We start from the raw sequence: 27741 nt of genomic DNA, 5'->3' as shown, positions 1-27741 counted from the left end.
TATTACCAACAAAATGTAGCCAATGAATGAATGAAATTGAAATCATAAAACAGGTTTTTTTTCATATATATGATAAAAATCAGGAATGACCATAAACAGGTGAGATTTTAGAACATGATGATTTGTAAATTTCAGAATAATGGACTATTCATTTTTGCACCATAATAATCGAATGAATTTTGCAAAAAGAAAAAAATTTCAATGGATATTTGCCATTTTTTCTGTGTTTATCGTCATTATATTTATCTATACTGGCATTGGATTTAATGATAAAATTAAATCAAATAAATTTGACAATTATCCATTATTCGCTATGATTGATTATGAGCATAGCCATTTGGAATTTGATTCGGCCAATTCGAATAATGTGACTGGTTCGTTTTTTTCTTTTAATTCGATATATTAATATCAAGCAATATATTCATTTGTTTAAATTCATAGGTTTCAACGAATACATTGTACCAGATATTGTACATTACATTCAATTGGAGAATCCATTTTTTGATTTTATAACATTGATATCAATCATGTCTACTGTTCGTCATCATAAACCTAAATTAATAATGATACATAGTGATCGGAAAAAATTACGAGGAAAATATTGGGAAAAAATTATTGAATTAAATTCAAGTAAAATGATAAATACTAGAATTTACCTGAACAAAATACCAAGGCCAAGATATATTTTTGATCGTAAATTATCATCAATTTATCATGCATCAGATATAGCTAGATTTCGTGTATTACGAAAATATGGCGGCATATATCTGGATAATGATGTCTATGTTGTCAAACCATTACATAAATTTCGTCGTTATGAATTTGTGATCGGTTGGCCAGAAAATCAATACTTAGGTATGTAAAAATTCAATTTCATGTATGATTGAAACAAAATGAAATAAAACGATCGATTGTTTAATCAATAATCGACAATCAATCGTTATATTCTATTCACTATAGGAACACAGGTGCTTATTTGTCATAAAAATGCACGATTCCTTCGTCTTTGGTATGATTCATATCACAATTATAAGGCTGATCTTTGGTACTATAATGCTGGAGAATTTCCAACCAAACATATACTTGAATCGTCTCCAAATCTAGTTCATCGAGTTCGAAATGAATTTGGTGTTGACAATCTTGTTGAAATGTTATACAATCAAATGAATCCACATTGGCAAGCACAATACTATACAATTCATTTGTTGGAACGCCATCGATCATATCTGGTACCAAACAAAAGTGATGGAAATCGATTTCGTTATTTTAACGAATATAATATTGGAAATTATAATCGAACTTTTGGTGAAATGGCTCGATTAGCATATTTTGGCGAGAAAAAAATTTTGGATCCAATAAAAAAATAATTCATGAAGCATATAATACTTTTGAATGCCAAATTGACATTTCGAAAATCCAGCATTTAATTTCAGCAGTCCAAAACCTGCCATCTATGAACAATTTTGGACTCTTTTCTCATTCACATGTGTTATGAACGGTAAACTTTCGTTCCAAATTTTTTATTTTTTTTTAATATTTTGGAATATATTGTCATCGATGATCATGGTTCATCATCATTTTGGACATTCCTTGAAAAGACTTTCATTTAATCGAACATTAATCTTACCATTAGTATTCATCATAATATTAATATTTACTATCATCTATTACGAATCGAAACTCGCTCAACTTCAAAACTTGAACTTGAATTTAAACTATCAAAATGTTCCAAGATTATCACAATCATCATCATCTGATCACCCTCCTCATAATAAGAATCCAGATTGGATGATTCCAAAGAATTTATTAGTCATTTATAATCGTGTTCCAAAAACGGGTAGCACTAGCTTGATGGGCATCGTTTATGATCTCTGTGCTCAAAATCATTTCAATGTGGTACATTTGAATACGAGCAAAAATAGCCATGTGATGTCATTGTCGGATCAGGTACGATTCATCTGGAACATTACCCGGTGGTATGAAAGGCAACCATTATTGATTCATGGACATGTGGCTTTCATAAATTTCGACAAATTTGCCCTTAATACACCGAAACCATTGTATATAAATATGATTCGACGACCAATCGATCGTCTTATTTCATACTATTATTTTCTACGATATGGAGATAATTTTCGACCAAATGTCGTTAGACGACGTCAAGGAAATAGACGAACATTTGATGAATGTATTGAACGTAATGAACATGATTGTCGTGTGGAAAATCTTTGGCTACAAATACCATTTTTTTGTGGACAAAATCCTGATTGCTGGAAACCTGGCAATAAATGGGCATTGGAACAAGCCAAACGAAATCTAGTCGATCATTATTTTCTGGTTGGAGTCACCGAAGCTATGCATGATTTTGTTCAAATTTTAGAAATATCATTACCACACATGTTTCGTGGTGCAACATTTCTATATGAAAATGGTAATAAATCACATTTACGAAAAACATTCAACAAAACACAGCCATCATCACGAACGATAGCAAAAATTCAACAATCACGTGTATGGCAAATGGAAAATGAATTCTATCATTTTGCTGTATATAATTTCAATTCAATCAAAGAACGAATTATGGCAAACATAAAACCGGCACAACAATATAATGATAAACTATATTATCATGATGGACAACAATTTTTTTTTGAAAAAATTCGACCACGATTATAATACATTTTAAATTTTTTTTTCTTAAATGTTTTGGTTGTTATATTAAAATCATAATTAAATTTAATTATTATAAAATTTGACTCAATATGATGTAAATTAATATTGTCATGACAAATGATATTAAGTATGAATTAATGGTCAACGTTTTACAAGAATTGTAGCCATTATCATCATTGGCAATGATAAATCGGATACGATCCTCGACCTTTGGAGTTACATACTGTCGTTTACGAATGTATTCACTCAATACCTCACGATCAATCAATTGATAATCAAACCATTTGTTTATGTTGATAGTATAATTATCACCACCACGTGACATAAAACTATTGATGATTACTTGAAATGTATTTTCTTTTTCTATTGGTGTCCATTGGCTATTACAAAAAGCTTCAACATTGATTAATTTAGATTTTTTAATCACAGTTTTACAAGGTGTAGTCGAATATGTAACACGTGCACCGGATATTTGTAGAAAACCACCACGATCATGTTGTTCAGCGGAATTTTCAAAAATTTTCAATAATTCTGATCCATTTACAGTCAATATTCCTAAAGCATTACTGAATGGTAGTACAGAAATTAATTTCCGATATGTAATGGGACCTTTATCGATACTGGTACGAATATTTCCACCATTTATCAATGACATCACTTGACAGGAATGTTTTCGTATTTTTTTATTTTGTTGTAACATAATAAAACGATCGACAAAAGAATCGGTAATCAAATTGCCTAATGTACATTCCTTTGATCTACATGTATTTTGTGTGAATTCTTCGGTGGCCATTCCAAATGTTTCATTATATTTAATGGCTAATTCTTTATTAATCGATTGAACTCGTTCTTTTGTTTCAGCATCTATAGTGAATGTATGGATCGATTGATTGTCTTATAGCAAAAAAAAAAATAACCACAACATACCTTCTGTACTGTTATGAGTCAATAGAATCGGTTCACCACTGTATTCAACAATTTGGCCATCATCATTGAATGTAAGATTTAAAATGCCAATATATTTTCCCAAAGCAAATGCTTGTACAATCAATGTTGTTTCATTATTTTCATAATTACTTGTTTTAATTGCATGCTCATAAATGGTTGGATATGGACCACTTGGCTTCTCTATGGATGGTGGTTTTTTTCCACTATATAAATATGTATGACTATGTCCACCAACAATTACATCCAAATCGGGTATCTTTTCGGCAATTTCAATATCACGATCATAACCAGAATGGCCAAGACCAATAAAAATATTCAAATCCGGATGTTTAGCTTTTAATGATTGTATCTCTTCTTGAATGGCTTGTATTTCATCACGAAATTTGACATGTTCACCAGGACTGGATAAAAATCTTGTATCAGGGGTTAGATATCCTATTTTTTTTTATTTGTTTTGTTTCAAAATGAAATTATAAATGACCAAAGAATTTATTTATTTAATCAAATATCGAATGTGTCACACTTACCAATGATGGCCACTTTGGTATTTTTGATATTAATTACAATCGATTTTTCCACCATACTACTATGAATACCAAGTGATTGATCAAAATCAACATTACAACAAACAATCGGAAGCGTTCCATTCATAAGATTTAGAAATTTTTTCAACTCTTCCGGTCCATCATCAAATTCATGATTGCCCAATGTCATTACATCATGTTTCATTAATTTAACAAAATCTGCAACAACTTTAGATTTAAGTAATGTATACCAGGATGTACCTTGAAAATGATCACCAGCATTTAAAAATAATACATTGCCATCATCATTATTATTCTCATATTGTTGACGAATTTCTTTCACTTTGGCAACAGTACGTGCAACACCACCAACACAGCTAGTATCATTATCCCAATGTTCAAAACATTCGGCATTATTATACCATTTAATTGGTAGATAATTTGCATGAAAATCATTATTATGAATAATGGTCAAACGAAAATCACTAGCCACTGATTTGAATAAAATTAGCCATTGAATGACTAATGAACGGAATAATAATGATGAAGATGATGATGATGATAACATGATGAAATTATTATAATATATAAATGTAAAGACAGAAAAAAAAACTTGAATAAATTATCCACAAAAAAAAACCAAAAACCAAAAGTTTGAAATTTTAAATACTTTTAAACACTTATTGTTGTTTCGACATAAACACACACACACACACACACACACATAATAGTAACAATAGTCAATCAAAAGTCAAATATTATAAAATAATTACAAAATAACCTTGATCCATTTGATTATAAATTAATTAATTAATTTATGATCATAATTAATATATATATGTGGTGATGATGATGATGATGATGATGATATGATTTTTTTTCAGAGAAAAATTATTTCTCGTTATAAATTTATTGTATTAGAAACGGAAATGATTTTGTTGCTTCATTCATTTGATTGGATTGGATTGGATTTTTTTTTTGCCACAATGTGAAAAAAATTTTTTTTGAATGATGATGTTTGTGAATGATGATTTTTTTTGCTGTAAAAAAAATCGAATCAGAATAATTTTTGCGTTCGATATGTTATGTTACACACCATACCACACTGTACATCGAAATGACGAATCGAATGTAATCGATCAATTTTTTTTTATTAATCATTCACCTGAATAATAATGATAAAAAAAAAGAGATTTTGTTCGATAGCCAAATAGGAGAGAGAGGGAGACAACAACAACAACAAAAAAGTAACATCCAAATTATCATTTATATACAACACACCTGTTCAAATAAAATTATTTAACAAAATTTCATCATCATCATCATCATCATTGCCGCATCATTAACAATCTAATCGGAATCATCATTCTTTTATCATCATCATGTGGCCAATTTTTTTTTTATTATATTCAATCAATCAAGTGATTTTTTTTTTAATTTTTTGTTGTTGTTGTTGCCCAGTAATAAAGCCGGCAATTAATAATTCGCAAATGATTAACTAACAAATTATGATTGATGATGACGACAACGTCGTCGTCATCATCATTATCATCATTATTATCATGTTAATTTGTTGTATAATTTTTTTTTTTTGGCCAATATGTCGAACATTTTGTACACAAAAGCAATATATTTTAGATTCAAGTTCGACATTGTTTCCGAAGAAATATGGTAATCAATAATAATCCTGTAATAATCAATGTAAAATTTCATTTCCCATGAATGTAATACCAATTACGATGGCCATGTGTTTAAAATTAGAAACAAAAAAAAATTAAAGGCAAAAACTTTGGAACAATGAACTTTTTCAACGAAAAAAAAAGAAATCATTCTTGGATGGCTAAAATTCATCGATGAAGAATAAAACATCACGTCCAAAGGCATTGATTTTTTCATTTTGCAAGCAAAAAAAAAAATTTATTTTTCAATATAGACACGTAAATAGCCTCAAGCCTTGAATGAAATTACCCCTTTTTTCTTTGATATTTGGACGACTGTACCTAACTTGATCATCATCATCATTCGATTACATTCCAATTGATTGACCAATGTATAATCATCAACATAGTAAATAATAAATAAATAGCCAACGAAACAACAACAAAAAAAAAATTCTGTGCATCCAAAATATGATCATCAATCAATCAATCAATCAATTAGGTAAAAATGAAAATTTTTTCTTCTTTCGTTGTCCGATGATGATGATGACGATGATGAACATTGGATGTATGGATGACGAACGTGATTCACATCACTATAGGGGGATACAAACTTTGTTGGCCAAAAAAAAAAACAAAAAAAAACGACAAAAAAATATCGATTTTATTTAATTTCATTGAATTGAATGGAGGCTATAGATAACTATATTTGTATGTTGTAGATGGATTGATCGAACATGATTACAAATCAAAAAAAAAAGAAAAAAAAATTGGAAAAATTGGCCAAACAAAAAAATGAAAATATATTTCAGCTGAAATAAAAGTGAGTAATAATAATAATTTTTGATCAATAAAAAAAGCAAGCAAGCAAGCAAAATGAACAAGAAAATGTTAGCTATTTTATCATAATTCATCATTAATTAACATCTATGAATAGCGAGAACCTTTATGACGATTACATTCATTGTCATTTGTTTTTCTATAATGATGATGATGATGTTTACCAGATGATGATTTTGATTGCGGTGATCTTGATCGTGAACGTTTTCGTCCAACATGTAGATGTTGATGATGATTACGTTTTTGTTTTCTTTGATGAGAATCCTGTTGATCATTGGTAGAAGGGCTTAATTCTCCTTCTTCTAGCTCATCATCATCATTATCACGATGTTTTTTATTACCATTATCATCATTCTTATTATTCATATTCATATTACTTGTATCTGAATGTTTTTTCATTTCAGCATCATATTTGTTCAATTTTTTTTCAATTTCCAATTGTACATGTCTTGGTATTCGTGGAAATAATGTTGAAAACCATTCCAATTTTGTAAGGAAATGTCGAACCATTTGACCAATTGTCATTGGTGATCCACCACCTGCTTTAGGGTCCACTTGTTCATCATCTTCTAGATATGGTTCAAACCAGTGCCATAAATCTCGGGATGGTTGAGTAAAACGAATATACATCAATCCTAATGACCGAATATATGGTGAATCTTTATGTCGCGTCATGGCCATCACCTGTTTACGTGTAAGTTTTAATGTAAATAATTTATATAGGATACAAAATGGTGTCGAGATGATACCACCAGCACCGACGCCTCTAACCGAACCACACATTCCGGTCTGTCCGCTAACCTATTATATACAGAAAACATAGGATACAATACAATATTTAGTATATTAATATAAAATTGAAACATAATAAAATTGGTTACCTTTCTGGAACCTTTTTCCCATGGTTCTAAATGTCGTACACTATAATAAATTTCATCGATTACTTCATTATATGTTTTCAACTGAAATAAATTATTTTTAAAATATGGACTCTGTTGGATATTTGTATATATTAAAGGATTTAAGGCCCATTTTTTCATTACAACTATAATTAAGAATATTGGATAATTTTGGTTGATTCGGTTTGGCAATAGTGGGATCATCGTCATCGTCATCATCATGATCATTGCCAGATGAATCTTTGCCTAAAGAATCATTTTTAGAATTTGATTTGACACGTGTAGATGCTGCTGCCGCAGCAGCATTCATCATCGTTGATAGATAACTGGCCTGCGTGGACGGATATATTGTTGATGTTGCTGATGTCTGATGGGCATAATAATCACCAATAGCCTGTGTTTGTTGTGGGCCATAACCATATTGACTATAATACTGTTGATAGTATTGCTGATAATATTGTGAATTGTATAGATTTGGATCGATATATGACGATGGATATGATGAACCATATGATTGATTAGTTGCAATTGATGATGGAACAGATTGAATGGCAGTTGTCGATGGGATTGTTGCCAATGAATTAGTGAATGGCAACGGTATGTCCAACGTAGTCGTCGGAATTTGATTATTAGAATTGGAATTCGAAGCCGATGTCATGATGAATGAATTCGATGAAAAGGTCAATTATTTCGTGTAAGAGAATCCGGATGCACGGACGGATGGATGAATGGACAGAATCCAATAATAAGATAATAGAAAAAATTAAACAATATGATAAACAATAAACGAAAAAAATTTTTTTACAAACATGTATCGAAAGAATGAACGAATGATATTAAAAATTATCGATCAAATATTGATCATCATCATCATCATCACAATTAAATTCCGATCCCAATCACAAGAAAAACGTTAATACGAACCAACACACCGAATGAAAGTGAAAGAACAACAACAACAACGACAACAACGAAACGACTCAAAATAAAAGATATATTATTCGATTATGGCACCATCTATTGCCAATAAAAAAAATTAATTTTTTTTTCTTTCGAATAAATTTTCAATAAAAAAAAATTTGCACGTTTAAACTTGGAAAATATGAAATTTTACAAAAAAAAAAATGAATGAATGAATGAAAAAAAAAATTGAAAAACACTTAAATGCATACAAAAAAAAATGAAATTAAACTTCTTTTTCAATGGTTGTCGATTTGAATGGCATTTGTTCTTCAAAATTTGATTCAATTTGTGGTGTTGTTGGCTGATTACGAATAATGTATTGAATATTTTTAGCGCCAGGCACTTCTGATGATTCTTCATTCATTTGTATGAAACATAATGAACCAAATAGTATGCCCATAATACATGTGATCAATGGTATTAGATATGATGCTATACTGCCTTTCATATATTTATCCCAAGCACCATAAACAGCAATAACGGCGAATAATGCTGAAACAATCATTATGAAATGTGTTTGTTCAGTTTTAGCACCATAAAGGCCAATCATCGATATGATCAGATTGATGATCATGACCAAAACACAGGCAGCGAACCAATATTGTGCTGTAGAGCCTTCATGTTTTTCATTCGTATGCCAATCGTCGGGAAAATTTTCTTGAACACGTTTGATTACATTTAGATCATAAATGATAACCCAAATTGAACATAGAATGTTCAATATGATCAACATCATGAAACCATATTTGGCAATCAAAATATTTTTTGCTTTTGAATCCATTTGTTTTTTGTAGATTGAAAAAAAACAATAATAATAGAAAACAAAAATTTTTGGCTGTTTGTAAAAAAAAATTGGATTGAAAATCAAACGATTTCAATTCAATTATACACAACGGATATTTATCGAAATATGGCAAACCTTTTTTTCTTTTTTTCTCTGATTATTTTCCACCCAAATGATGTGGATGATGATCGTAATCGAAAGTGGGTGTAAAGCTAGTATTTAATAATAACAATGATGATGATGTATATTCCCCAGGTGACAATGGTATTGTACAAATGTATTTTTTTTTGTTGTTGTTATCTCGAATATTATCATCAATCAATCAGTGGTATGTATTATGGTGAAAAATCTATGGTAACAGTCAGTTTTCTTTTTTTTTTTTGTCGACATCGACTACAATTGGCAATAAACATAAATTGCAATCAAAATTGCAAAAAATATAGTGGTTATTATCAATAAAAATGAATCATAACATCATCATCATCATCAATAATAATGTGGAATGAAAGTATTAAAATCGAATGTGTATGTAGGTGTATTGGCAATCAATGGATGATCTATAAAAAAAATTTTTTTTTCTCCTCTGTTTGGTAAACAAAAAAAAATGGTTTCCATTTCCTTAGCAAAAAAAAAAAGAAAAATTTAAAAAATTGTCAGGAATCCGATTGCATATTTGTATGGACATATTAATTTTTTTTTTTGATTCGATTCGATGATGTTCAATGAAGCGATGATGATGACGATGATGACGATGGTGGTGGTGGTGGTGGAATTTCAATTTTGATTTTCAAATTTTTCTCTTCAAATTCAATACCTATGACATTTTTTTTTTGCTGTTGTCCATGGTTGAACAGAGTGAATCATCATCATCATCATCGAAATATATGGCTACAACAAACAAACAAACAACACACAGGTAGCACCAGATATTTACAGTATATTGTGTGCATATGATGATGTTGATATTCGAGGTGTGACCACCACCACCACCACCACCACCGCCACCATCAGATAGGTTGAAAATCGTTGAAAAATGAACAAGTCATTTCTTTTAAAACATACTTGTATTATGGATTTGAATTGGCTTATTCATCGTTTTACACCATGGAAACGAATTTTGAGTGAATGCGCGAGTAGAGCGAAAAACAGAGTGAAAGAGAAAGAATGAACGAACGAACTAACAACAACAACAACAACAACTGCCATTATCATCCAAATGGATAGATGAACCATAAACACAACACACACAGAGAGAGAGAGAGCTTGTTTGTTGTTCATGTGAACATATTATTATGTTGGTTACCATAGAGAGCCATCATCATCATCATCATCATCATCAAGAATCAGAAAAAAAAGCCGAATCGAAACGTAAACGTCCAAAAAAAGTCCAACCAACTCTAACACACACACACACACACACACACAACACATGATATGAACCAAACTTGTTATATTATGGGTTAAATTATCAAACGAATTTTTTTTCCGGTTATTATTTCTGACCACATTCAAAGTGTTGATGGTTATAGGCTCGCGCCATTACTCCCAGAAGAAAAAAAACAAAGTGGGAAGGTATAGAAAAAAAAAATGAAAAGAACCGTTTGTCTTTCCATACACACGCATACACATAAACTGAATCGAATTGAACAGAATTAAGCAGCTGAATTCTATGTTGTTATTGTTATTGTTTTGTTTTGATTTTGTATACGAGAATTCTACATTCTGTCAGCCAATAAATACGCACACATTGTGTGTCTGTATATGCGTGTATTCAAAAAAAAACTGTTCGAATCGAGAATCGGTCATGAACCGTCATCGTCAATTATATAAACAAAAAATATACAATAATGTAATTTGTTCATGATTAAATGTTTTTTTTTTTTTTTTTTTGGTGAATTCATTAGGTGATATATTCACCAAATAAGTTTTTTTTACGAAATCAATTGTGTTCAACATTTTCAGTTTCAAATATATATATCAATGATGGCTTTGTTGAATCAATTTTATTGTAAATATCCAACAACAACAACAGTCAACAAATCAAACACCATCAGCAATCGAAATTATTTATTATCATCATCATATATGTTTAATTTGATAATTCTAATCATTGTTTGTATAGTAACACCGATCATCAATGCAAGTAAGTTTATTTTCCTTTTTAAATTAACTAATAATAAACAATCAAATTGGTTATCATCACCTAGGTGATCATTGTAATAATGAACTAATACATTCGAATTTCATTGAAAAAAGAATACGGATAACATCTTCATCGGATATAAGCAAAGATAAAAGTGCTTATTCTGCCATACTTCATGGTTCGTAAATGATAATGATAATTTTCATTTATTTTTTTCTGCATTTAGCACATTTTTTTCGCTTGTTTTTTATTATTTTTTTTTGTTTTGTTTTGTTTTTATGTTGCAATTTTTTCCGCTCCTTTTTTTGTTTTTGTTTCTATTTCATAATAATCAATGATGATAAAATTGTGAATAAATATCAGGCCAATCCGCTTGGTCAGCTGCTCATAATGATCTATCTCAATATATTGAAATCGATCTGGGCCGTCAATATAATATATCGGCCATCGGTACACAAGGTCGACAGAATACATTGGAATTTGTACAAGAATTTAAATTAGAAAGCGGTATAGATGGCCATGATTATAATATCTATAGAGATCGTAATGGAAATATAAAGGTTTGCATAAAATTTTGAAAATTCTTGTTCTCTGTATGGGGTTCACAATAATAATCATTTCTATTGGAAGATAGTCATCATTTCATTTGCTTTGATTTTCTGTACTTTTTTTTGATTTTTTTTGCCTCATCTATCGATTGACATGTTGACATGCTTCTTATTTAAATGATTTGCATGTCTATCCATAAACAAATTAACCAAAAACCGATTATCGGTATTTCTTATTTCCTGTTCTCTTTTTTCTTATTCACTTGTTCTCGGTATTTTTTCCAAAAATATTTTCTCTTTTGGGCTCACGCAATTTGTCAAAAAACAAAAAACAAAAACAAAACTTAAAGGCGAATCATCATGGACTGCAGCCTATGGAAATCTTAAACAATATCTGACAATCGATCTTGGCAAACGTTACATGGTGAATGCAATCGCTTCACAAGGACATCCGAATTCCAATTCATTTGTATCGGCATTCTATGTATCATGTTCGGATGATGGTCATTTTTGGCATGCAGTATACACGCGCAATTCTACATATAAAGAGGCATACATTCATGTTTTTTGTCTATTCTAAATTCTGTCAATTAACATTGATTGATTTCCTTTTTTTTCATTGCATGTCATTCATCTATGTATGTATGACAGACGAATAATATTTATTTTTTTTTCGTTATTAGCTATTCCAAGGAAACACTGATGGCAACAGTGTGGTCATAAATCGTTTTGATCCACCTATAATTGCTCAATTTGTACGAATCAATCCTACCCGATGGAGAGATCGTATATCGATGCGTATTCAATTGTATGGATGCGATTATCGTAAGTTTTGAGAGAAAAAAAACTAGGAAATTTTTTTTTAAATTCATATTTTTAATTCCATTTTTCTCAGATGCTATTTCATTAAATTTCGATGGAAATTCCTACATTAAAATGAATCTTGATATTCGACCTATATCATCATCATTCGATGATGTATTCCGTTTTAGATTCCGTACGAATGAAGCATTCGGTAATATTCTATACGGTACCGGTATCCAAGGCGATCTGATGGCTTTACAGCTGGTCGAGAATAAACTTCTTTTGACACTTGATTTAGGCGAGAATATTGTCGATACCATATCGGCTGGTAGCCTACTTGACGATAATCTTTGGCATGATGTATTCATTTCAAGACAAGGTCGTGAATTGACATTCAGTGTCGATCGTGTTGTCGTTAAATATCGTTTGAAAACGGATTTCAATCGTCTTGATCTTAACAATGATCTTTATATTGGTGGCCTTCCCGGTTATTTGACCGGTTTTATCAATACAAGAAAAAATTTTACTGGCTGTATTGAGAATCTTAGTTTCAACACTACCAACATTGCCCATGAAATTCAAGATGATTATAATAACAAAAATTTTGTATATAAAATTTTTGGAAACATCCATTATACCTGCCAATTTCAACCTGTGATACCGATTACATTCAACACACGTGAATCACATATAAATGTTTTGGGCAATATGAACAATGTGCTCAATGCTAGTTTAGATTTTCGAACATTCAACGATTATGGCCTACTTATTTATCATCAATTTTCAATCAAAGGCTTTTTTGCCGTTTTTCTAAAGAATGGTAAACTTATGTTGAAAATTCAAGGTGTTGATCCGACTACTGGTGATGAAACGCCACAAGTTCCACTTGAACCATTTGATCGTAAATTAAACGATGGCTCATGGCATAATGTTCAGATAGCTTTACAACGAAATCGAATCATTTTGACGTTAGATGGTATTCCAAGTACCACCATTAGAACATTCCAAATGCAAACTGGTCAAAAATATACAATTGGTGGTGGTATTCCATCATATCGTGGATTTATTGGTTGTATGCGTTGGATTTACATTGAAAATCGTTTCATCAATCCAGAAATGATTGGCTCAGAAAATATACACAAAGTTCAGGAAAGTGATATTACGATAAAATCATGTCAAATGATTGATCGATGCCATCCAAATCCATGTGAACATGGTGGAACATGCAAACAAAATCATTTAGGTTTTGCTTGTGATTGTGGTGATAGCGGTTATCTGGGTGCAGTTTGTCATGTTCCAAGACATCCATTTTCTTGTACCGCTTTTATGAATGATAATCCAAATACAAAACGTGAAGATATTAAAATCGATGTTGATGGCAGTGGTCCATTGGAGCCATTCTGGGTTACATGTTTACAAACGGCTGAAAACACAATCGAAACTGTGATTCATCATCAGAACGAAGCACCGCAAAAAGTGCAAGGATTTCTACAACCAGGTTCATATATTCAAGATATAAAATATGATGCACCTTTAGAACAGATTGTTCATCTAGTTAATCGTTCCGATAATTGTCGTCAAAAATTGAAATATGAATGCCGTAATGCACGACTTTTAAATTCACCAAGTAAATCTATATATCTATTGTTGAATGATTTATTTTAATTGTAATTTTTTTCTATCTTGATTAACAGCTCAAAAGCAAACATTTTCACCACATACATGGTGGGTATCAAGAGATAATCAAAAAATGGACTATTGGGCCGGTGGATTGCCTGGAACACGAAAATGTCAATGTGGATTATTCGGAAATTGTTATGATCCTAAAAAATGGTGCAATTGTGATTCAAGCTCGAATCAAGAACTTGTTGATGAAGGTGAAATCACACAGCTTGAATATCTGCCTGTACGACAGATTCGTGTTGGTGATACTGGTCTATCTAGCCAACAAAATGATCGTTATGGCCGTTTTACATTAGGTCCATTAATATGCGATGGTGATCTATTATTTCATGATATTGTCACATTCCGTTACAGTGATGCAACCATTGAAATTCCATTGACACAAAATTTTGAACAAGCAAGCGATATTTATTTGCAATTCAAAACGACCACTGAATATGGTGTATTATTTCATGCTACTGGTCCAGAAGATTTTATCAAATTAGCCATTGTCAATGATAAGTCTATTCAATTTAGTTATAGTTCCGGTACCGGATTACAACAGGTTTCAGTAGAAGCACCGTTCCGTTTGAATGATAATCAATGGCATTCCATTTTGGTGGAAAAGAATAAAAAAGAAGCTCGTCTGGTGGTTGATGGCCGTTATACGAATGAAAACAGAGAAAATGCTGACAATAGTTTTCCATTATATTTGACAAGCTATTTTATAATCGGTGCTACCACTGAATATCGTGAAGGATATTTGGGCTGTATGCGAGCATTGGTTATCAATGGTGAATCGGTAGAGCTACGTAAATATGCTCGTGGTATTTGGGGAATCTATGAAGGTTGTGTTGGTAAATGTGAATCCAGTCCATGTTTGAATAATGGAACCTGTATTGAAGAATATAATGGCTATAGTTGTGATTGTCAATGGACAGCATTCAAAGGACCTATTTGTGCCGATGAAATTGGTGTCAATCTTCGTTCAGATTATTTTATTCGTTATGATTTTGAAACGACCATTTCGACAATGGAAGAATATATTCGTGTTGGTTTCACCACTACAGAACATCGTGGTCTTATCTATGGCATTTCATCGTATACTGGTGAATATTTAAATCTTCTCATGTCATCAAGTGGCCATTTACGATTGGTATTTGATTTTGGTTTTGAACGTCAAGAAATTATTATTAAAGAAGAAAATTTTGCTCTCGGTCAACATCATGATATTACTATTCGTCGTGCAGACAAAGGAAGCAAAGTGATCATCTGGGTTGACAATTATGAACCAAAATATTATACATACAAAATAAGCGATAAAGCTGAAGCACAATTCAATCGTCTGAAAAGTATCTATATTGGCCGTAATGAAACAATGGATTCAGGTGAAGGATTCATTGGCTGTATATCTCGTGTCACTTTTGATGATCATTTTCCATTACGACGATTATATCAGGAAAATAAACGAAGCAATGTACGTGCTTTTCCATCGGATGCTGAAATTTTCGAAGATAAATGTGGTATTGAACCGCCTACACATCCACCAGGTAAATAAAATCGATGCATTTTATGCAAAAAAAAATTTCATGGTAATTCTAATTCTAATTAATTTACAGATATTCATGAAGCACGACCACCACCAACATTACGACCAGGCGACAAGATTCCTGGTGGATTTTCACCCGGTTCAACAAGCGCCATAATTGGCGGTTTTCTTGCCGCATTGATTGTTCTTTTAATATTATTCTGTTTTGCAAGTAGCCGTTTTATTGCCCGTCAAAAAGGTGAATATGTTACACATGAAGATCAAGGTGCTGATACTGCCTTAGATCCGGATACAGCTGTCATTAAGTCTACTACTGGACCAGATGTTTCGGTTAAACGAGAATATTTTATCTAACAATAAAAAACACACACACACACATCGATCGATATAAATAACGTGAGTTTTTTTTATATATTCTTTTATAAACTTTGACATATAAACAAAATCATCATCATCATATAATACCATAATTGGTTTTTTATTATTATTATTATTGATCATCATCATCATCATTAACAACAACGTATCATTCCAAATTATAATGAGAAAAAACAAAACAAAACAAAACAAGACAAAACAAACAAAGAAAAAATACATTTTTTTTTGTAAATAAAAAAATTTCATTTCATTTTTCACAGGAAATAATATAATACCTATGCGTGTGTTCATGGGATAAAAATGATTGATTTTTTGAATTTTTTAAACGAGATCAATATATATAATTAGAACAAGGCGCGTGTATTGATTGATTGATTGATTGATTGATTTGGATGACTATTTTTCAATGACTATATTCCAAGCACATACTCTTCGATCAAATGCACAAGTGAACAATGTAAGTGTATTGTTATTGTTATTGAAAAAATCAGAACCACCATTACCAGTGCCCATAGCAGAAGTGTTACTTGTATCCGATATTTTTGATAATGGCGGTGGTGGTGGTGACATAATCATCGATGTTGATGATGTAGCCGTCGATGTTGATGATGATGGTGGCGGTGGTGGTGGTTGTGGTTGTGATTGTGATGATTGTTGAATAATGTTGGAAGTTGTTGATGTACCAGTAATAGTGCTGGTCGGATCGAGCCAAGTAGCACATGTTACCATACGATTATGGGAATCTCGTGATAAACGACAGATACGATTACCGTTTATATCATAGATACGAACATTGCGATTATCCAACGGTATGGTAAATAAGTTATGTTGTTGTGATACAGATAATTTATTAATACCAGATTCCATAGAAATAGTGATCAAAGGTGAACGCATATTTTTGAGCTATTTGAAATTCAAAATGAAATATTCAAAAATAAAAATGTTAACATAACTGAACAATAATACTTACATCCCAAACTTTAACATTACGATCATCACCACCGGAAAGAATTTTATCTGCACCCAAAAAACAAGTTGATGTAACCGATCGACTATGGCCTTGAAACACGCTAACCGAATGTATAGCATCACGAAAATCCCATAAGCGAAATGTAGTATCATGTGATGATGTTACAATCAATCTTGTTGATTCACAAGCACAAACATCGGTCAATGCTTGATCATGTCCGGCTAATTGTACAATTAATTCACCGGTTTGATAATCATAGATATTGGCCATTTGATCCCAGCTTGCTGTTACACATTGTTCAAGGCCAGACATCCAATCACATGATACGACTACATTATGATGATCATCTAATTCATGTAACGGTGTCTTAATGATCGTAGCTTCTTCACCCATTTGTTCGCCATCATAATCTGACCGCTATTTATGAATACGTGATTATAATTTTAAATCAATCAAAAAATTGAATTAAACTTACAAATAAATCGGGATTAAATCGCCATATATGAGCTGTACCATCACCAGAAGCCGTTAAGACGAGATCATTAGCATAATGAAATTTTACACAATTAACCGATGATTGATGGCCAGCATAGATGACACATGGTGTTAGATTATAATCAATACGTGTCACATCACAAACATTAATGGTCGAATCTGTGCAAATCAAATTATGAATAACAAGAAAAATTGAAATAAAAATCAAAAAATATTTACCAGCTGAAGCCGTAGCAATATATTGATGGCCATTTTTTTGGCTTGACGTTATATACCAAATACCATCTTTATGCCATTCATATGTACCAATCAGATGGCTACTACTGCTATTACTTTGACCTTTGAATATTTTACTAGAAGTTTTTAGTTTATATGTTGATTTAATTTTCTGCGATAATTGTGATGCTAATAACCATTGTGATGTGAAATCCATAGTGTTTGGATTGAAAATGATTATAATTATTAGTTCAACTGGAACAATGATCATAACCCAAATTTATAATATACCTGCAACCATTGAGTCACGTTTGACCGAACTAACGGAAAATGGTGTCGGCTGTTGTTGTTGTTGTTGATGATGATGATGATGTTGGTGTTGTTGTTGTTGTTGTACTTGATGATGATGGTATGGTTTTTGTTGTGACAAAATGTTTCGATTTATCAGATTACCAGCATTATCCAATGATGATGATGAATGTAATGCTGTAGTTGTTAAAATTGTCGAACCACCACCACCAATAGCTGTAGCTGTTGATGTTGTCTGTTGTGTTCCAGTGTTTTCAATCAATTCTTCAAGCGTTTCAATACGTTCTTTCACTATGTTGGCCAACGATGAAATATTAAACAATGAAAACATATTAGTATTATGATAATTTTGAACAAATTATTACCAAAAAAAATAAAAAAGAGAAAAAAACAGATTTGACATTGGCAAAACAAACGAAAAAAAAACAAAACAAAATTATCTTCAATTATAATTCAATTTGTAAGGTTAATTGGCTACGGTTTGATTGGTATGAATATATACACCGAACAACACCAGAGCAGCCAGAAATTTTTTTTTGTTTAATAATAACGAAATAAATAAAAAAAAACAAGAAGCAGTACCGAAGAATGATGATGATTATATGTGATCATAAAATAAACTACACTTACATAAAATGTTTTCATTAATTAACGAATCGATTTCTTTATCAATCATTTCGAACAAGTTATGGATATGATGTCTGTGATGATTATTGTCGATTATTATTATTATTTTTTTTTTTTTTTTGATCCGATCGAATCATCATTAGGGTGTGTGAATAGAGTGAATAGAAAAAGAAAACAAAACGAAAGAAAGAAAAATTATCATCATCATTATTATTATTATAAATATAATCCAACAAAAATCAATCAATCGTTAAATCGATCGATCAAATTGAATACACAAAAATGAACAATGAAAATAAAAAAAAACTTACTTAATTTTCATCGAAGACGGTGGTGGTGGGTGATCGACAGCTGAACCGGCAGCAGTTGTAATGTTAGCATTGCCAAATTCACAGGCAGCCAATGAATATTGTTTATGAATCGAATTCTTTGATGTTGACATTGTTTTTGTTGTTGTTTCAATCAATACGATCGATCAACAATCAGACCCAATGAAGTTGCTGAATTTATGTTTTTTTTTTAATTTTTAAACGAAAAAAAAAACAAATTCTCATGGACAAACACACTGATAGCATAACATTGTCATTTGATTCCGAGTAATGATAATGTTTTTTTTTCTGTTTATTTGAAAGGAAAAAATGATAAAAGAAAAAACTTTTCTGAACAGATCAATCAATCAAGGAATTTTTTTTTCTTTGTATATTATTACTAGTCGGCCAAATTACGCGTATTCACATAGTGTCCTCCACCGTCAAGGCTTACAAGCAAATTTATTTATCATCATCATCATCATCATCACTAAATCCATTAAAAATATCAATGGCAACAACAGTCAGAAAAAAAAGTTTGTTTATATGTCATAAACAACGACGGCTATTTACGCCCTATGCATCCGACATTGGTCCAAATAGATTTTTGGATCGAATTTTTTTTTTTTTTTGATATTGTTTTTGTTTCTCATAATTTTTCCATGAAAAAAAATGTCGTCACCATCGTCATCGATGACCGCCAAATCTTTCAATCGTATTCGTCAATATTATCCAAAAGCATTCATGCAATGTACAACTCAGGTTTGTTTTTTATAATATTTGGTCTTGTTCAATGGTTGATATTTTCATAATCGATTTCTTTTTTTCATTTTCTTCTGTTTATTTATACAGGCCACAGCATATGCACAATGTCTTGAACAAAATGACCTTCATAATATCAAACAAAATATCTGTAATGAACAATTTCAACAACTAAAAATTTGCTTTCAAAAAGCAATGAAAAATTTAGCTAAATAATTTATTAATTAATTAATAATAATTATTCTTTCAAAATTATTCGATTCAAATTGCCACCTGATGAAGTTGTGTACAGGATTCTTGCATTCATATCATCGTCATAGGATTCGTTGATTTCCGAGATCACAGATATATCGTCTTTAATTTGAAAACTAAGTAAAACATTTGATTCACGATCAATTTCGATGGCCATTCCCGGATTTTTCATAAAATCATCCAAAATCAGTGCTATACCAGTTTTTAGGCTCGATCCTTTTGTCTTAAGAGTTTCACTGCCAAAACAATTACCAATACTGTGCATAATTGTGCCTAAATAGAAGATGAAAATCAATATCAATAATATTTGATGTGATTATAATAATGACGAACCTAATAAAAAACATGATCTTAGAATCAATTTTCGAAGATTAGGCTCATCCGAATAATCATCCATGAATGAAAGTTTACTATTATAATCACGTGTCAATGCTAATCCTACCCAATAGGATTCTTTGGTTTTATTACTAGTTCGACGAATATTTTCCGGTTCACCAGGGAGATTATCCATCAACACTGAACATTTACCTTTTTCCGTTCCATTCAATTGAAATTCAATGATTCGTCGTTTGGTCAATTCACAAATTAATAATGATTGATTATTGTCAGTAATTTCAATTCCATTCGGGAAAACAAAGATTTTCCAGAATGGTTGTCACATTTTGATTGTTTGTACTGTATCGCAATATTCGTCCAGTAGAATCCGGTTCCAGATATGTATAACACCACATATCGATGGAAAATTTTCGACTAACATCAGTAATATAAACAATAATATCGTCGTTCTCTTCGACGACAACTAAATCATCGAAAAATTTCGAAGGTTTTCCATCCAAGAATTTTGTCTTATCAAGTCCTAATAAATGTGTCAACAATTTTGTATCTAAATCATATGCATAAAGTCCACTATTGGCTTCGATAAAATATAATTTCTGACGAAATAATCGTATTCCTAATGGTCTACCATCAGAAAAACTTGCTATGGTATCAACAATGTTTTTATTCTGCAAACAATATACATAACCGGTAGCGGAACCGATATATAATCGATTAGAATCCTTTGGATCTAATGCCAATGATTTTGGTGTAATAATTTTATCATTTTCAATTTTGATTGCTTCGAATGATTTTTTATTACGATTAAATATCTTATCATTAACATTGGGTAATGGTAACCTAATAAATTTGATTCAAATTCGAAATAAAAATGAAATAGATTATAATGATTATGATTAGACGACAAACCTTAGATAGATGGGATTGAGATCAAGTAAAAATCGGCCAGGTTTTGCCAATAGAATATAGATGATCAATATGAACGATATGGTGAACCAGGAACCAATAAAACTGGAGAACAGACAAAACATATTTTTTTTTTGGGGGTTTTCTCGGGTTTTCGGTATTCGAGCGTTGGACTTGAACGGTTGTAATTTGAAATTTGGACTGATCAAAGCTGAGCAACAAAAAAAACGAAAACGAAAAACAGCCACAAGTCTCGTGAGTCAAGATCTTAACCACAACAACAAAGTAGCTGAAATAAAATACCATTGGACTTTGATTATAAATTTTGTGTATATTGGCGTCATTGAGAAAGAAAAATTTTGTTTTTCTTATTTATTTCATTCATCGAAACGACCACGAATGTGTATGTTTTTGTAGAAAAAAAAATACGATCTACGTTTTTTTTTTTAAAAAAAAAGAGAACAAAAGTTCAAACATAATGAGTAATAATAATGAACATTGAATTTTGTTCTTCTTCAATTTTTGATAATGTAATTGTCCAGATGATTAACATTATCACATGTTTGGTCATTTAACCAAAGAAAAAAAAACTTCGATTGTTTTTTACAAACTAAAAACTTTTCTTTTTAATCACACCAGAGTGCGGTATTCACATTTGATTGAAACACATTCGAAATCTATTTTTTTTTCTCATCTATAGCGCGCTTTATTTCAATTTGAATAATAATAATAAAAAAAATCATGATAACCAACAAATTTAATGCCATTCGGCTGTTAATTGTTGTTGTTGTTGTTGGCGCATGTGTCCATCTATCAGGACAGTAACCAGAAATTGAAAAAAAAACACAACAACCTGATAACAATGATCATTTATCAATCAAGACTTTGGATACTTAAGATTCAAAAATTGAATGATGATAATGATCAACGATTTTTTTTTTTTTTTTTTTGATAATCAATTTTTGTTGAATGAAATCTATTTAAAGCCAATGAAAAAAGCCGGGCATTTTTTCTATTTTATATACATTAATAATAATAAGTGTAACCGTTGTGACAAATCTATCGGTTTATCGATCTGATTAAAAAAAAAAAAAAAAAAATTTGCCACATAACCGTTAAAACAATATGATCATAATTATATGCTCATCATCATCATGGATAATAATAATGACGATAAACAAATGGTATATTTTTTCCAGATATGTTTTCGTACTGATTTAAATTTGTAAATTGAATTTCTTCTTCTTTTTTCACTTGTTTGTTATTCTGAATGTCCTTGATCATATGATGACGGTATGTGTGTGTTTACATGCATCATCATCATCATCAATGTTTATGTTTGTATAGGATGATGATGTTATTCATCAAAAACAACGACAACAACAACAACAACAACAACGATCATTGTTCAATCAAGAAAAACATATAGAATCATCACGAAATAATGATAATAATCTGAAATCTAGAACGAATAATAATCTGTCGATAATGTTAAACAATAATAATGACAATGTCAATTTAACGACGACAAGTTGGGAAAATGTTGGCATCAAAAAATCGATAACGGCCACAACAACGACTGTTAATAAAATGGGTAAACAAACGATTAGACGGTCAACGAAATTGCCCAAAATAGCGATTAAACCTACGGGCAAACCAACACCAACAAAAATTTTGGTTAATCGTCGGAAAACATTAAGACGTTCATTGTCATATGATACATTACCGAAGATGAAAAACAAAATGATTATCTGTCAACCGATGACCATACAACGGCGAATAACGGTGCCGCCGACCAATAAGATTATATTCACCACACATAAGACACAGCATTTGGTTCTTATATGTTTAGCATTCATTAGTTTTACATCAATGTTGGCCATGGCTATAATTGCACCGTTCTTTCCAACCGAATCGGCAAAAAAAGGAATGCGTGAATCGGTCAATGGCCTTGTATTTAGTGTCTATGCATTCGTATTCATGATCTGTAGTCCAATCATTAGTCTGATGATACCGGTAATTGGAACAAAAATGACATTAATTATGGGAATTTTTATTGCCGGCGTTTCAAACATTCTTTTCGGTCTATTGGATCGAATTCATAGTTTAGAAACATTCACAGTATACTGTTTTATTGTGCGAACATTCGAAGCAGTCGGTGGTACGGCTTTTTCAACATCCACTTATACAATTTTAATGGAAGAATTTCCCGATAATGTGGGCACAGCATTCGTAAGTTTTTTTTTAAAAAAAATAAAGGCTCTTCCATCATCATGTTGAACTGATTCATTTATTTAGAGTATCGTTGAAACATCGGTAGGCTTAGGTTTAAGTCTTGGACCGGCCATTGGTGGTTTCCTTTATAATATTGGAGGTTATGGTTTGCCATTCTATGTATTAGGAACAATCATGTTGGTCAATATACCACTTTGTTTAGTAATTATACGTGATACCAAAAGTAAGTAGGAAGGAACCTAACCTAACCCCTTGTCATTTCTTGATATATAGTAATATTTCATTATTATTGTTAATAGATTGTGAACGGCTTAAATCACCGATGAATGCCTATTTTAGATTATTGTCCATAATAAAAGTAATTATCAATTGTTGTGTGATTGTTGTTGTTGCACAATCGCTCAGCTATCTTGATCCAACAATCGAACCACATTTAAGAAGTATTGGATTGGGAACGAATTTAGTTAGCCTGATATTTCTTATATTATCAGCCACATATACACTAAGTTCACCATTCATTGGATGGATCTCACAAATGGTGCCAAATAAATTTCAAATTATGGCTATTGGTCTTTTATTAATGGGATTGGAATTTTTATTTCTTGGTCCGGCCAAAATGATTCCAATGGAAACAAATTTTACACAAACAGCCATTGTAATGGCATTGATTGGCATATCATATTCAATTGCATTCATACCCACATTTGAAACATTGAACAATCTTGCTTTGTAAGTATTTATTACAATAATCGAATCAAAACCAATATATGGTTAAATTTTAAATTTTTTTTTTCAAAGAAAAAACGGATTTCCGGATGATGTCACCACCTACAGTTTAGTTTCGGGATTTTGGACTTCATTCTGTTCGTTAGGTGAAATTCTTGGACCTATGTTTGGTGGTTTTTTAACAGAAAATTTTGGCTTTAAACAATCATCAACAATTATGGGTATCATTGCGATAATTATGGTAAGGATTATGAATAATAATAATCGTTTATTATCTGAATTTTCAGTTTAATTTTCATTATTTATTACAGGCTTTTGTATGTGGTATAACTTGTATCTATTATGATGAATTGGATACACATGATCATAATCATAAAAATCGTGGTAATCAACGACAAAAATCATTGCCACAAAATCGAATAATCTCTAATCGTCATCATGGCAAACAATCATTGGCCAGGCCAAAGAATATTTTAACGAACAATGGAAAACAATACGAAAGTAGCGAAATGATACCTCTGTTAGCATAACGTTCTTTATGAAACGATCCATTTGTTGCCTCATTTGTTGGTTTTTGTGTTTCAATTTGATTGTGATTCTCAAATTTTTTGTAAATTTATAATTTTAAAATAGAAAAAATAAATAATTTCGATGATCGATGATTTGAATCAAACAATTTTCCTATATTATCATGTTTATTTTATGAATAATGAACGATGATGATGAATGAAAGCTGTGATAATGATCATACTGGTCAAAATGGATATCGTTTTCTGTCAACAGAATTTCCAAAACGTAAACGACCAAGAAATAATATTGTACATCGATTATTTGATCGTGAATATAATCTCCATCCACGCTTTCATCCATTTGTATTCAATAATAAACTTCATCAAAATGTTGTGCCAAATTTTTCAATCGAACGTGCCGAACATCCGAATTGTTTTTTACGAAAATTCACCTATGATGGAAGATATTTGATGGCTTTCAGTTCGGATATAACCAGTGTTGAATTATATGAATATCAAGGTGCAGCAGCTGCAGCTCAATTATTACATTTGATACCGAGTGGTGATAAAGATTATCTTAGCTATGGTGATGAAAATGCAGAGATTCGCCGAAAAATATTCAGCTGTTTCTTTAAACGTCATCATACAATTACAGTCGCAATGGATGGTGGACAATTAAGTCGAGAATGTAGCCTATTTACTGATGATAATCGATTTCTGATCGTTGCATCGATATCATCAACAAGTGAGGCAACAACTTCATTCCATGATCGTTATCAAACAAACGAATCTATACCGATGAGCCATCGTTCTACATATGAAGATTATAAATTTCATATAATCGATATTGATGCTGGTCGTGTGGTTGACAGTATTGAATTCAAAACGGATAAAATACAAATTGCTAATAATCATGGAATCTATCTGTACAAAAATGTTTTTGCCATATTATCAGTTCAACATCAGATAATTCATCTATACTACATTCTACCGAACGGTGAATTCATATTCAATAGAAAAATCGGTCGATTCTGTTCCGAAGAAGATCGTTTACTATTCGAAGATTCATTAATGCAATCTATGTATCGTCGTTTAAATCAGCCAATACCGGTTAGTCATAGACCAGTGGCAGCATTTCGTGAAATTCCATTCAATGCTCTCAAACATCGTATCATTACATTTGCATTTTTACAGGCAAAACGTCAATCCATTGAATATGGTTCACCGAAACCATTATGTCAATTCTATCATGATTTCGATTATTTAGTCAATTTACGTATGTTAAAGATGCAATTATTGGATGAAGAACATTTACTTATTAAATATGAACAAGAATATAGTCTTGTGACGTATAATCAATTTATAATCAGTAAATATGATACATATAATCAAACAAAACTTTGGAATCTATTTGTTGTTTATAATTGGAAAACAACCGAAGTGATAAATATTTATCCACAACATTCGCAAACATTATTGTATGCATATGAAAATTTTTGCAACTACTTCCGCCATCCATATGGTTATTATCCATGTTCACCATCGAATAATTATTATGCTCATGTTGCATATGAAGTATTCAAACAATCAATTATTGAGAATCGTAATGGCAATTATAGTGAAGCTGTTCGTTGTATACTATCTTTATTGCCACATCATGCTCAGCTATTAACACCAAGTCCATATCTTGATCTTTCATTATTTTCATATGATGAAAAAGTGATCGGTTTGAATGAAAAACCTAGACACACAAGTGACGAACCGATTCGTTTTTTCAATCGAAATACAGATAGACTATCATTTCGAATGCATACTGGACAACCACAACGTTTGCCACCATTACTTATTCCTCTTCCAAACAATCGACGATTAATTGCATTCATATTTCATCCAACAGATCCTTTTATCATAAGTGTTCAACGTTATAATTCACAATATTTACTTTATTTTCATATTCGTCATTTTAATCCATTGTAATAATAGTTTTATTTTTCATCATTTGATTAAGGGGGATAGGAACTGTAGAGGGCGTAAAAAAAACGCATTTTTTGTTAAATGATTGCTCTTCAATGAAACGTCCGAAGTTTTTGAAACTTACTTATGTAATTATTTAGGATTCCTAGAATAATTTAACATAAACAAAAAATAAAAAATATTCATACATCAATATGAAACAATCAGTTGAAAATCAGCTGTTCAAAAAGCATGGTTCAGAACCGGATATTATGGCAGATATTAGCCTGAATGTGAAGAAAAAAACTGTTAATTTTTTAACCCTAAGTTTCAATTGGCCCAAAAATGCCCTTCTCCTTAGAGATATATAACGATTTAGTCAAACAGCTGATTTTCAACTGATTGTTTCATATTGATGTATAAATATTTTTTATTTTTTGTTTATGTTAAATTATTCTAGGAATTCTAAATAATTTAATAGATAAATTTCAAAAATTTCGGACGTTTCATTAAAGAGCAATCATTTAACAAAAAATGCGTTTTTTTGCGCCCTCTACAGTTCCTATCCCCCTTAATCATTTTTGTGATATTGTAAATTTTTGTTTTTTTTTTTAAACAAAGTCAAATTTTTACTTGATTGATGATTTGTATTACGATTATTTCAACGGTACCGAATATATAATATAAACATTTAAATTTAAAGAGCCATTAAAGAAACAATTTTTTTTTTTTTTTTTTTTTTTTTTTTGGTAAATGCTCGTCTT

At 31.0% G+C, this 27741-nt stretch overlaps 9 protein-coding genes across 15 annotated transcripts; 5 read left to right on the top strand and 4 right to left on the bottom strand.

Moving 5' to 3' along the window:
- The first annotated feature begins 13 nt into the window (after positions 1-13).
- On the top strand, positions 14-2756 carry alpha4GT1 (alpha1,4-galactosyltransferase 1). Its single transcript, XM_047059055.2, has 3 exons — positions 14-374; positions 442-855; positions 961-2756. Exons 1-3 carry the CDS (start codon positions 140-142, stop codon positions 1365-1367), a joined length of 1056 nt encoding a protein of 351 aa, XP_046915011.2. The 5' UTR covers positions 14-139; the 3' UTR covers positions 1368-2756.
- Positions 1492-2756, top strand: Hs2st (Heparan sulfate 2-O-sulfotransferase). The gene has a single exon (XM_047059087.2). It carries the CDS (start codon positions 1492-1494, stop codon positions 2674-2676), a length of 1185 nt encoding a protein of 394 aa, XP_046915043.2. The 3' UTR covers positions 2677-2756.
- On the bottom strand, positions 2719-8484 carry LOC124495629 (uncharacterized). Its single transcript, XM_075733356.1, is given in 5 exon segments — positions 2719-3537; positions 3601-3954; positions 6808-7444; positions 7525-7675; positions 7677-8484. Coding segments are annotated over 5 exon segments (2460 nt in total). The 5' UTR covers positions 8201-8484; the 3' UTR covers positions 2719-2743.
- Positions 8485-8520: 36 nt separating this feature from the next.
- Positions 8521-10174, bottom strand: LOC124495641 (uncharacterized). The gene is made up of 2 exons (XM_075733364.1): positions 9425-10174; positions 8521-9340 (listed from the first exon to the last, which is right to left on the bottom strand). The coding sequence occupies exon 2, from the start codon at positions 9284-9286 to the stop codon at positions 8729-8731; it is 558 nt and encodes a 185-aa protein (XP_075589479.1). The 5' UTR covers positions 9287-9340; positions 9425-10174; the 3' UTR covers positions 8521-8728.
- Positions 10175-10366: 192 nt separating this feature from the next.
- Positions 10367-16637, top strand: Nrx-IV (neurexin-4). 7 transcript variants are annotated; one of them, XM_075733353.1, is made up of 8 exons: positions 10367-11432; positions 11497-11610; positions 11796-11992; positions 12664-12805; positions 12876-14411; positions 14479-14674; positions 14729-15996; positions 16066-16637. In XM_075733353.1, the coding sequence occupies exons 1-8, from the start codon at positions 11270-11272 to the stop codon at positions 16347-16349; spliced, it is 3900 nt and encodes a 1299-aa protein (XP_075589468.1). In that variant the 5' UTR covers positions 10367-11269; the 3' UTR covers positions 16350-16637. The 7 variants fall into 7 exon arrangements, with proteins under 7 accessions (XP_075589468.1, XP_075589467.1, XP_075589465.1 ...); XM_075733352.1 differs by having other exon boundaries at positions 10368-10657; positions 11194-11432; positions 14479-15996; XM_075733350.1 differs by lacking the exon at positions 11796-11992 and adding an exon at positions 12331-12530 and having other exon boundaries at positions 10368-10861; positions 11194-11432; positions 14479-15996.
- Positions 16450-19817, bottom strand: Wdr37 (WD repeat domain 37). The gene is made up of 7 exons (XM_047059038.2): positions 19302-19817; positions 18994-19064; positions 18346-18654; positions 18058-18243; positions 17819-17997; positions 17344-17760; positions 16450-17276 (listed from the first exon to the last, which is right to left on the bottom strand). Exons 1-7 carry the CDS (start codon positions 19430-19432, stop codon positions 16770-16772), a joined length of 1800 nt encoding a protein of 599 aa, XP_046914994.1. The 5' UTR covers positions 19433-19817; the 3' UTR covers positions 16450-16769.
- Positions 19818-19959: 142 nt separating this feature from the next.
- LOC142597745 (uncharacterized) lies at positions 19960-21877 on the top strand. The gene is made up of 2 exons (XM_075733365.1): positions 19960-20060; positions 20151-21877. The coding sequence occupies exons 1-2, from the start codon at positions 19971-19973 to the stop codon at positions 20274-20276; spliced, it is 216 nt and encodes a 71-aa protein (XP_075589480.1). The 5' UTR covers positions 19960-19970; the 3' UTR covers positions 20277-21877.
- On the bottom strand, positions 20239-21688 carry LOC124495628 (adipocyte plasma membrane-associated protein). The gene is given in 4 exon segments (XM_047059043.2): positions 20239-20585; positions 20646-20943; positions 20945-21488; positions 21558-21688. Coding segments are annotated over 4 exon segments (1251 nt in total). The 5' UTR covers positions 21680-21688; the 3' UTR covers positions 20239-20298.
- Positions 21878-22434: 557 nt separating the features above from the next.
- On the top strand, positions 22435-27674 carry abo (de-etiolated protein 1 abo). The gene is made up of 7 exons (XM_047059068.2): positions 22435-22738; positions 22902-23786; positions 23853-24012; positions 24089-24518; positions 24588-24756; positions 24827-25010; positions 25350-27674. The coding sequence occupies exons 1-7, from the start codon at positions 22694-22696 to the stop codon at positions 26999-27001; spliced, it is 3525 nt and encodes a 1174-aa protein (XP_046915024.2). The 5' UTR covers positions 22435-22693; the 3' UTR covers positions 27002-27674.
- The last annotated feature ends 67 nt before the right edge of the window (positions 27675-27741 follow it).

This window comes from Dermatophagoides farinae, chromosome 8, assembly GCF_024713945.1.
Source record: "Dermatophagoides farinae isolate YC_2012a chromosome 8, ASM2471394v1, whole genome shotgun sequence".
Classification (NCBI taxonomy): Eukaryota; Metazoa; Arthropoda; class Arachnida; order Sarcoptiformes; family Pyroglyphidae; genus Dermatophagoides; species Dermatophagoides farinae.
Note: the sequence above shows the minus strand (reverse complement) of the source record. Positions and strands in the feature narration are given on the sequence as shown.